This window comes from Triturus cristatus, chromosome 1_2 (genome assembly GCF_964204655.1).
Source record: "Triturus cristatus chromosome 1_2, aTriCri1.1, whole genome shotgun sequence".
Classification (NCBI taxonomy): Eukaryota; Metazoa; Chordata; class Amphibia; order Caudata; family Salamandridae; genus Triturus; species Triturus cristatus.
In genome coordinates, this window is record NC_140580.1 from 362,843,100 (window position 1) to 362,855,584 (window position 12,485).

At 42.2% G+C, this 12,485-nt stretch overlaps 1 protein-coding gene across 1 annotated transcript in view; it reads left to right on the forward strand.

Moving 5' to 3' along the window:
- LOC146867365 (uncharacterized) overlaps positions 1-11,964 on the forward strand; it is a 79,842-nt gene extending 67,878 nt beyond the window's left edge. Inside the window, exon 4 of the mRNA XM_085614954.1 lies at positions 9,745-11,964. Within this exon, the coding sequence (XP_085471080.1) occupies positions 9,745-9,826 (82 nt within the window). The 3' untranslated portion in view covers positions 9,827-11,964. The remainder of the gene's footprint in view (positions 1-9,744) is intronic.
- The last annotated feature ends 521 nt before the right edge of the window (positions 11,965-12,485 follow it).

The window sequence follows — 12,485 nt, forward strand, 5'->3', positions numbered from 1 at the left end:
TTCTGGTATATTTGGATTAATTATTCCTATTTTAGATATGCCTCTTAAAGAAAGTGAGAATTACTCTGTGCTTGTAACTGTATGTGCTTTGCTGCCTGAATCCAAACCATATCTGGGCCTGGTTGACAGCTACAGTTTGAGCATACTTTCCAGGCAGCCACAACACAGGCAGGGCTGGATGTGACAAGAAAGACATCTGCATCCATCTGCATACCGATAGTCTTCGTGGGAGAGAGAGAGGCGTGGGTGATTGCATTTGTAAAGGCTGCTTCCTGCCCTCACACAAATGGCTGATTTAACCCCTACTGTACTTCTGGATCCAGGGCTGGGTTGAAAGGAAGTGTTGTGCACTTCTAAGGTTTTCTTTGAACTTACCCCTTGAAACAAAGACATTTTGGAGTATGCGTACAGGGGCTCTGACCCCATGTTTTTAGTACATTACTGGATCAAGAAGAAACTCTGCTGGAGTAACAGCTGCTGCACCAGAAGGATTGCCACTTTGCTGAACTTGACTGTTCACAGGAACTGGTATCCTGCATTGCTGAGCTGCTCTGCTGATCTTTACTCTCGAAGGTAAGAACTAAGAATACCCTATAGTGACTCCAAGGGCTTGTTGGCTTGCCCCCTGTTTTCTTCAAGCTCCATAGGGACATCTCGGACCTCACAACTACCCCTATGCAAGCGCATCACATCGCAAGACAAACCATTCCCTATGCTTTGGGGACATTCTAAAGGACCCACTAGCACCTTAGCATGGTGATTGCTGTGCAGCCTCTTTGCTTGCCTCATAGCTGTGCTCCCTTCTTGTACCATGCTGGGAGTGCAGCCTAGTTCCCCCCTGTGAAGAGTGACTGGGGAGAAGTGCATTGATGACTACAGACATCCCCCGTTGGGACGGCAAGCGTAGACAGAGCCACACTAGCCATTTGAGGCGCTGTACCACGATAGGCCCCAACGGAGTGTGTCACACGGGCCCCAACTCTCTGGTCGGTCCTCACGCAAAGGCTCCAGTGGAACCCGAAGGATTTTGACCCTCTGTCTTGCAACCCTATCCGAGTGGTCTTGGAGGCCGCGCAGTGCCTCTGACATCCATGTGCTTTCTCACCCGACCTGAGCAGTCTTGAAGGACACGCAACACCTCTCAGTAAGTACTTTCCCATTTTGGCCCAAGGCCACAGCGGTGCACACTTAATTTGCTACTTTTGACCAGTGCGGTCCAGCTTCATTATAAGGCACACCTCGCTGCTGGGAAGAACTACAGTGACTTTGTGCATAATCACATCCTTGTTCTCCGCCTGTAGCGGTACGTTCCCTGGCAGTTTGGACCTGACCAGTTTTACAGATATCACTGTGTGCCCGCAGTGAGAGATAAAGCACACTTGTATTTTGCCTCAATACCCGGGCCGGACCAAGTGGCCCCAACTATTCTTCCACTGTGCTCCTCGCTGTAGGCTAAACATATACTTCAAAATTACCATAAAGAGCCGTATAAACTTGCAGGAGTTTCAGCTGCCCACGGCTTAAGTTAAGAAGTAATCATATTCGTATGAGCTCACAAGATTACTGTTAAATCCCGAAAATCAGTCAATACTTTTAGTCTACGATTGCTTGAGGGCTGGGTCAGAAGTGGATTTTTGTTCTAAAGCTTCACAACTGCATGGTTTGTAAAGTGCTTAATCACTTGTAATCACTCTTGTGCATTTAGGGGGATACTTTGAACTGGCCTACTGAAACACTGTGGATATGCGTATGGTAATACTCGGTAATCTGTGTGATGTGCCTCTAAAACAAAATTACAGTATATGAACTAGTATGATGATCCATGTGTTTATGGTGATTTATGTGTCTCCTAACCTAACTGCTGCATTTCATGCCCTGATATAACCACATCGATGCGAGTGACGGAGCGGTTCAGTCATGCGCGTCGGTTGCGCTGTGCGTATGACGGAACCGCTCCGTCATGGCCCCGCCCGCGCAATAGAACCTTCAGCACAGCGCGGTAATCCGTGCCGCGCTGAAGGGGATAATGTATGTCATTTTGATTCTTCCTATGACGGGATAATGAACACTATTTCAGTAATTGCATGATATGCACAGTACTAATAATTCATGTCATTATGGTCTTATGTTATGTATATTATACTATATAATTTTTTATAAATCTTGTGTGGAGTCTCTTTTGTGGTGTATATATTGTGTTACTGGTGTGAGTGTGTTGCACAATCGCTTTCCACATTGCCTCTGGGGAAAAGCCTGACTGCACTGTGGCAAGCTACCATGGAGGTGAGCACAGGTTTTCTTTGGTTTGTAACTTACTTTCCTTAACTAGAGTGGTGAGTTCGGCCTCACTTAGGTGCCGACCCAGTCCAATCAGAAACCCCATTTTTTAGGTCTCGCTGGCTATCGCGTAAGCGATCGCTCAGCGAGACTCTTGTAAAGGGGCTCTCAAAAGTGCTCCCAAAAGCGGATTGCATGGCGAGCACGCGCACAATCACGTGCATCGTGCCGCCATGCAATCCGTTTGGCATCCTACTTCAAAGGGTCCGCTCCCCCGCCTGGAATGCGCTCCCCCGCCCCCGCCAAGTGCAAGCGCCACGCTCCGCCGGGCTTGTCTTGTTTCTTATAGCTCTCCCCTTTATTGTCTTTTTTCACGCTCCGTACTGGCTAGGTTAACTTGGCAAAACATAATGTACAACAGATAGCCTTTGAACTCGAGGTCATACTGCAGGCGCACCTTTACCCTCTTCTGCCCTTTTGCTCAAACTGCGTAACCATTCCACTCCATCTGTTTCTAAAACCCCCTTCTGTTGTCCGTCCTCCAGTTCATAACCTACTAAGCACTTTAAATGTCAGCCACGCACATGTAACTTTTAAGTGGGACCCTGGGGGTTGGCCTTACGTGATCTTTGAGGAGGAGCATTTATAATACCCCTGGGGAACAGGGTCAAATAGCATGCTTAAAACAGTGTTACGTTTTTAATGAAAGAAATGAGAGTGGCATTGTGCCATGCTGTAAAGATCCATCGGTGATGAATGTTGTCACTCCTATCCTGGCTCAGAGTAGATGCCAAGGTGGGGCTAGGCATAACCCACAATGCCCCTGTTCCATATTTCTTATAAAGGAAAGGAGGTTGCGAATAAAATGTTTGCAATCGTGTATTTGATTGCATTTTTAAAAGAGAGAGCCGAAGGCAACTGCAATGTTTGATTTGTTAACTATTTTCAGGGATGCCATTTTTATTAGAACACGTTTGGCATTTTAGAGGGATGGAGTGCCCACACGATTTGTGTTTTTGGCACTCACAGGGGGGTGCACCTTAACAAAGTTTGAACATCACTAGCCTAGATGCTATGTGATGTTGAGCAGTCACTTCTGCCTCAGTCTACTAAAACTGAGGTGACTTGTAAGGTCAAGCTGTGAGTACTCGCCGTCCTCGTATCATCATTCAAATAAAAATGGACGTCTTCTGACAGGAGAACGTGTGAGCAGTAAAAAAGCCCTGTTCTTTTCAGAAGAGGAATTATGCAGCTTGGCAGTTTCTAGGAAAGCACCCCCCTTTCCCAAAATCACCCTCTCGCTTTGCTGTGACAAAAGCAGCGGCTTTTCTAAAGGCGTGGGAGCAGTGTCACAGAGAAGGCGGCTCACTGGAAACGAAGAGGGGAGAAACACCGAGGGGCCATGATTAAGGACAGCGGGCTAGAGGAGAGCCGGAACGAAGCCGCCACATATATCATCCTCCCCATCAGTCACAGCTCCTCCCATGGCCCTCTGCATGCAGGCCCCTATAAAAATGCCTTGTGCGCGCTTCAGACTGAAATTCCAGCTCTACCAACAAGCATTGGCATAGCCAATCGGTCTCGCCTTTGGGACCTTATAAGTATTTAGTTATGCAGCACAATATCCTTGGTGCAACAACATTAACTGTTGCATGGTTAAACACTTATAAGGTCCCAAAGGCGAGACCTATTGACTATGCCAATGCTTGTTTAACTTGGCCCTATGCTGTTGTTGCACTCTTGATAATGGTGGCTCTCTTTGCACTCGTACACATTGTTAAATTGTTAATCACGTTGACTTTGAGAGTGTGATATGTGATTCTGAGGTTACAACTATTTTTATTTTGGTGAGAAAATAAGGCAGGTCTATAAACCCGCTTTTATATTTCTCATTTCCAGAAAACAGGGTAGAAACAGATATGACTATTACCCACTCGCTAAGGTCCTCCGTGTAACATCTGTGGTCGTTGCTACTATTCTGGCCCAATATGCTGTAATATCAAGACATTCTCAAATGGTTAACCATAAAGGTTCCCACCAGAAAGTCTGCTTCAGGTGCATGAACTGTCCAAACCCTCAAACATCCTACCAATATATTTGGGGATAAATAAGCTTTCTGTATATAATTGAATTGAATGCATTTAAATCTAGAGTTCTTAGATAATTTTTCAGAGTACTCAATGCCTCCACCCAGTTTGTGTCTGTCAGAACTCGGCCCAGGTTCATGTCCCATTTTTCAATTTAGTTATGTTATATCGTAATGATCCAAAGAGAGATTTATATAGAATGGACACCACCCTTCTGCACTTTCCATGTGACAATAAAAATCAAAGTGCATCAAATGATTGTTGTTTGTCTAAATTACTGGGAAGTGAGCCATGAACTCAACCAGTGAAGTGCCATATGTTTTATTTTCAAAATAATAAAGTTCCCTGTTACCATATGTTGATCATGGGAGTGATCCAGGGTCCCTTGCCTCACAGTTTGAATATGTCACAGAACTGCATTAAGCATCTGTTGAAAAGATGACAAATCCATGAAGTAGTTAAAGGCTTTATTTGGCAGCACATCAAATCCACCTTTCTAGGAAGGCAGTCAGAGATGAACTGATCGCACTCTGCATTCCATGGAAGAAACGTTCCACAGAATGCAAACGAATTCATAACATTGGCATGTGCATGTTAAACAGTCAAAAGACAATGCAACAGCACCATATCGGAATTTATGGTCCATAAGTTGTTGGTGCAGGCCACAGAAACATCAAATATTTTTGGCATTACTTCCTACTTACGATAACTCACCTGTGATAATTGGGAATTACAGTGCTGTTGTGAAGTATGAGACTAAACACAAAAAGATGCAGTATTGGTGTAGATAGTGTCGCAAGTGGCTACCTACCTAGGCCCTAGAAGTTACTGAAATGCTCATCATATTTGATGAGGAAGTCTCACCCACTTTATCTGGCATGCTTCGTCATCAGCTTTCTCACCCCATCCTTGTAAGATAATACCACCAGGGCAGACTCAACCTCTGTGAGAGGGAGTGATAAATAAAGAAACTGGATGGAGGCAGGATCCAGACAAATATAAAAATACTTTGAGGTAAACCTTAAGGGTTTAATTTATTTGAAGGCACCTCAGACATAGTTCAAATAAATGCTGGATGATAATGGGTACAATGACAGTTCATCCAGAACAAGCCAACCTTTTTCTGCTTTAGTCTAGCCTAAGAACCATCTCATGGGCGTCTCGAGTGGGGCTGCAAGTTAATACTATTCATAGAGCTCCAAGCACCCTCCACGATTCACAGGCTGGTACAATTTGCTAAGGGCTACTGTTCTCCTCTCGGTCTCCCATATTAAATTCATAAATTTGGAATGTAGCTATGCAAATAATTTCTATGGAAGAACTACTGGTAAGGCAGTGAAGAAATACTAGAATTGAGGAAGCATTATTTTCTAGAGTGTTATACTGCCCATTGGTGAAAGGGGCAGCAAGGGTCGGCCTTGGAACCCAAACTAGCCCTAGCAATTTTGACGAACCAGCCCTCCATCTGCTTTTTCACTAGGGACCGATATAGCAGCACCACTGCAAAACTGGCCCCCTGTAACAAAAACAGCCCCCACCACTGCAAAACCAGCTTCCACCCTTCCAGCCTCCCGGAAAATGTCTGATGCCTGCTACGGCCAGTCCAGCCATGGGGCAGCTTACATCAGAACAAAATGGATCTACACAGGGCCATCATTGCTCTTCAAATGTTGCCGGAGATCAAATCGTTCTCAAGGTGACAGATCTGCACTGAAATAGTTAAAGGTGTTCCATTTCTACTGAAGTGCAAAATGGCAGTTGCATTTGCGTCGTGCCTCTAATGTCTGTGAACAGAATATACAGGATTTCTCTCAACTGACTCTTAAGCACGCTAAACTTAGTCAAGAAGTCTATGACATTTTTAAGTCCTGATTTCCACTGTGCAGCTAAAGCAAGACATCATCAGCATATAGCAATTTCATGTGGTGTCTCTTGGCTAATTGTATGTACCATCATAGACCCTTCATACTACAAGACCTCTCAGTGGCTCCATGGCCAGCACAAAAAGATAAGGGGGACAGAGGACATTCTTGTCTTTTGCCACTGTTTATAGTCCATTTTTTGATAATACAGATCTGGTTTGGGCCCTCACTGTGAGGTCTGAATGCATAAGCTTTTCACTGCCAGATGCTGCCTCTAAAGCCCATTTTAGAAACTACTGCAAACAAATATTACCAATCAAGTGTGTTAAAGGCCATTTCTATGTTAAAGAAAACTACTGGCAATGGGAGCCCATTAGAAATTGAGTTGTCTATAATATGGAACAGTCAGCTTGGGTTGTAGGAAATGTTGCAGACTTGGTCAACGGCTTTCTGATCATGATGGCATTATTTGGTTGGCCAGTTTTTCCCTAAAATGTTACAATCTAAGTTCAACATTGATAAAGGGCAATATTAATTTACATCAGTTGAGTGTCAGCCAAACTTTGGTAGTACCACTATGATGGCTTCTCTAACCTTTGGTTTTTGGGAATCCTCTCGTTTGTTGGCTTCATACAGTGAAAGAAAATGTGGGATCAGAAGTTCTTGATATGTAGCTTAAAACTCCACTGGAAACCAGTAAGAACCAGGAATTTTTTACCCTGGCAAGTTGGGTGATAGCGGCTTTAATTTTGACTGGGTATATTGGTTCATCTAAATGGGCATCGTGAATAGGTCAAAGAGGAGATTGCAACAGCACACAAGACGTCTGAGAGTTGGGTCAGGTTGTGAGGTAGAGGGTCAGAGTAAAGGTTTAAATTAAAGGTTTATATAATATTCAGCAAAGGCACTAATGACGTCTCCCGGTAGTTTTTTGTTATCCCTATGTTATCCCTATGTTAATGACATTTATTGGATGTCTTGGCTCTGAACCGGAAAAAGTTAAACCAGTTGTCTGCCTGCTTTGCCTCCCTCCCTGTGTTGTCTTGTTGTGTATTCTTTATACTCAGGTTACTTCATCTTGCCAAGAAGTGCCATGTCTCAGATCGGTCATGGTGCAGCCTTTGAACAACCTGCAGGTCTACTGGCAGTGTTTTCCAGTTGTCTTTGGGACATGTCTGATTTTGTGACATTGTGGCAAGTTAAGAGAAGGTGCAGTCCAGTGAATGATCTCTTCCACCTTAAGTTAGCTGCTGTCTTCAGATTGGTCAATGATTAGGAGATTCAGCACCTCTTAACCTCACCACAGATGTTGATTTGTGCTCCTGAGTGACAAAGGGTTGAGCCAAATTACTAGATTGTTGAGACCTTTTCTAGGAGGGCAAGTGTCTCATTCTGTCATATGATGTTGTCAGCAGACATGGAAGGGACTTCAAGTCTTGAACACTCTGCATTCTGCGAGTCAACCAAATGGAATTGCATCTTTGTTATCATAGTTAAACAAACAGACAATGTGGGCATGCTAATCGATTTGCACATCAATTATAGTCTGGTATAGTAATTCTTCACCAATTGCAGTTCCGTTACATATCATCTGGGTGCTCTCATGGTATCACAACACCCGCCCACTTGGGTGTAAAACTGCTAGAGCTGTAAATACAGTCTAGACCCAAAGTTCAACAAATACACCGAAGCACACCACTCTTAAGTTACTCTAATCCTTTTTGCGTAATCCGCAGTCCAGCCAATCAGAAAGGTTTCCTTTGAAGAAATTCGCCATGCATGATGAGTCAAGTCACTGTAGGTGTTTTAATTTATTCCATTACAAAAAAGAGCAGCCGACGTATATTTCGTCCTCCATGGACTTCCTCAAGGCTTGAGTTCAAATCACTTAATAGCAGCTCTATCAATATCTTGTAGTTTGTAAATAAAGAAATTCTTTCGTATTAAAAACTCCCAGTATATTTCGAGTCGAAATCTGTAAATCCAAAAGTATTAAGGAATGGTATATCCAGATAGCAACCGCTATATATTTCTGGAATAGTTGTCCGTGTCTCAAATAACGTGTTAGATCAATCGATGGCCAATTCAAATGCCTCACTGTCTCATTGACAACAGTAATATTAAGTCAATTTTTCTTGTTATGATATATGTTGCAATCATTGCTTTGGACACTTTGTATGATGCATCTGTGGTATTCAGAGGTATAGTCGGGGTAGAGAATGTTGTTTTTTTTTGTTTCCTCATAGTTGATTTAGGAGTACATGTCACTGGTGCCTGCACTTTAAAACACCAGATAAATTCCTGCAATGCTGGATGTCGAGTGGCTGCACAGTTTAAGGGTCCTATTGGTACTGGAACTGGTCTCTCGTTATTTCAAGAGTTTATGGCTGCTGCTCCAAAGGTGCGGGTGATGACCAAAAACCTCAGTGTATATCTTAGGTTTCTGCTCCTCTGTGAACGACAAGCGGTATTGACAGTTACACCTCAATGCAGAATGTTTCCAGAGCAATCACAATCCTTCATTCAGGACTTCCTACATAATCTTAGTTGGTTTAGGAATGACAAGTGGACCGTTTTGATCAAGGCACTAAAGGAGGGTTAGAATTTGTCATGCAGTCTTTTGCTCTTTAGTCAAATTTGGGCAAGAAAAGTACAGAAATCTAAGAAGATATACTAACTATCTTTACAACCTGAAATTGAGAGATTTCTCCACTTCGATGCCCAGTAATCTTAGCCCATCTTTCAAGGTCTGTAGCTCCACCTGGTGCAAACAACTTCACTATGTACTGCTGGTGTTGCTCAAGCCCAGACTCACTGGCCAGTGATTTTCTAGGCCAGTCTCAACAACATCGATCGCCTGTTGCTCCTCCAGCCATTTAGGTCTGCCACAAAAGTGGTATGAATGATCCACTGTGTGGTTGGATGAAGAGCGCAAAGGGCTCTAAGACTTAGGAAACCAACATCCACACCCTATTCCCTGTTGAAAAGGTCTTTGCTGCTCTGAATCCCATGATAGGGGTTGGTTCATAACCTGGTTGTCTAGTTCATTAAGCTTATCAAGTGATTTGGTCAAGTGGTGGAGGAGGCTTTCAATTAATGCATCTCACTGTATGTTTCACCTGCCATCCCCCTTCAAGGTTACATAATACGGCTGAGTCATACTTTGCTGGATAAACGCTTTTTTTTAAAGACGTTTGGTTGGAACTAAAAACAAAAATGACAGGAGGCTGTCATTTAAGTATGCATTGGATTATAGCAAATTACCACTAAGGGGAGGATAGTATTTGAATTGAATCACATGAGTGCTATTAAGCAAAAATAGTTTTTCAATGTAAAAAAAAATGTTTATCTGTTTGAAAAGAAACATGCTCATTTGGCCAATCCAAAAATTAATTGAAGCATATATCGTTTCCCAATTTTTTCTCCTTTTACTAACACCATTTACTTAGCTCCCTTATGTTGTGGACTTGCACTTGTTTGAAAGATGAATAATGGATGTCCTTTTCATTTTCTAACAGGATAATATCTGCGGTTCCAAAACAGCGACTGTATTCTCCAGCTGATCGTCTCTGGGCTCATCGAAATTTCCGTTTGGGGTAGACAGGCTGATATTCACATTGCTTCTTTGATTTCCATTAAGGCTTAGTTAGCTCCATGTTTAGATGAGACCAAGTTCATTCAATAAGTTGTATATGAACGTAAAGACAATGTAGAAAATGCCTGTGATTTTAAGTAAACTGAGGATATTCTACTCTTAGGATATTCTACTCTTATGTGTCACTCATAACTCACCATCAGTGAGCATTATTGAGACTTTGTACAAGGCATATTGTAGAGACAGCCCTGGGCCCTGGAAGGAAATGAAGAAAGGAGGCAAACATTTGTCTGTTCAAGAAGTAAAGATAGCTCCAGAATGTGGGATGTCTGGAACACTTTGTTTTGATTTTAATATTCAAAGTTGTGAAACTGGAGCCAAACAATGCAGAGCTGAGACACAACAAATCTATACAAATACAACAAATGTCCTATATCTATGGATGTTTTAAATGATTGTTTGAGTTTTTACAAACACATCTCTACTATACATGCACAAAGTTTGAATCTCACCTTGACAAATAGTTTTGAGCTATTCAGACATATACCCATAATTATAATTTATTTATTCGGTTATTATTAAAAACCATGAAAGCATGTTAAAAATATCCATCAACAATGCAAAACTAAAAAAGAGTTTACATGAAATCATCCATGATTAAGATGTAAGCGCAGAACCGAATATGCATATATCATTATAAAATACACACAATATAAAAACATTTCATATACAATAAATTACAAATACATAAAAGGATCCAGACACATAGACCTGCTTCACTCTCTACTTCCTTGTTTCCTTGTCCTAACTGCTGCCACTAGACATATACCCATTTCCAGTACTGTGACTTTCCAATACATGAATTGCATACATTTCACTATGAGTAGGGAAAATAAAATATACTACTTTTCCTACAACAATAATAATTTCATAGTTAACATACTCTATTTTGCACACACACCTTTGACCTTTATGCACATTTTTTCACTTTCACACACTTTCTACAGCCCCTATGCCAGGATGCTTTAGCTGTAAATTAGATCTCCATGTAATCGTGGAAAATCCACCGCAAAATCATGGCTGAAACCTTCAAAGATAGCTCTGTATGGATGATAATATACTTTGCATAGGAAAGTTGAATAATCTACCTGGTGATTCCTACTAGTCTAATCTGAGTTCAAAAGTTTTTGTCTGAATCCAAAATTAGGCGTGTGCAGTACACACACAACTCTTTCCTATGCAAGGAATGCACTCTCTTGAGAGTGCCTTAGGGGACACTGTTTGTAGGAAATTAAGTTAAATCATTTCCTGTTATCTATAAATCTTTTATTCTGAAGTGTACTGAATAGAGCCAGCTAGGATGTCAACTCTTCCCCAGTGATTCAAAATGAAACTTAATTTATAATATAATTTAGAAAGACCAATACTTAAACACAAAAACATCAGCTACCCAACATCACACTAGATTGATACAAATATTTTTCAGTTTCTTCAGGAATGTCACCTTACAAACCACTGACCATTCAATTATTCATTTTTACCACATAATACCAACATTTTCTTACTTTAAAAAAATTAGTAATTCCCAAGAAACTGTCGGTCTCCTAGCATAGATCCTATTGAAAACAAAGGCCTAATTAAGTCGTCTTCCACTGGCTTCAGTGTACTGGGGTTATTAGGATTTATCATCAAAATGCGTTATTTCATGATTCCATCAACAGCCTGTTTCATTCACAAAGCAAGGCTAACAATAAAATTGAACAGCAAAAACATGCCTGCTGTAAGAATTGTGTGACTCGTATATGAAGGCTGTAATTATACAAACAGCAGACATCGGCAACTAAACACATCACTGTAATCCTCCTTTTCAAAAAAGATTTTCAATTCTCTTTTTGACCCATGGGTACAATGTGAACCGAACTAATGTACAAGGGTTCCCCTAGTGGCAGGGTGATCTCTCCTAAAGGTACCTTAAATCATAGCTTATGCTGATGACACCAAGCTCCTCTTCACGTGGAAGAAAAACGATCTGTCCTCGGATGCTGCCGAAAACTGCCTTACGGAAGTTTTCAAGTGGTTAGCGCAGGCCCAGTTTAAATGCAATGAGGGTAAATCTGAGGTGATCCTCTATAGGTGCTTCCCTCCGCATTTTAGAGAAGACCTTTGGCCCGTGTGCTACCCCTTGCCTAAATATATGGGGAGTCCGGTTAAAAATCTGGGGGTCTGGTTTAGTGAGGACCTCAGATTTTTACCGCAGATTAACAAATTAGCCGGGGTGTGCTTCGGCACACTGAAACTTTTGAAGCGATTTCTGCCCACACTACCCAAAACGGCTAAAGAAATGGTGACCCGCGCTCTCATTCTTTCGCATTTAGACTATGCCAATGCGCTTTACATCGGACTTCCTATTTATCTGATAAAAAAGCTTCAGATCGTTCAGAACGCGACTGCCAGAGCACTACTGGGTATGCCTTTTAGGTCCAACTTCAAACAGTTGCTACGGGAGCTGCACTGGCTTCCTGTGGATCAGCGGGTGCTGTTCAAGGCCCATACACTTGCCCACGGTGCTCTTTATAAAGCGGGGCCTCTGTACTTGAGGAGACGCTTTGATTTCTATGTACCGCCTAGGCATCTTCGCTCTACGGGGCAATGCCTCGCTGTTAT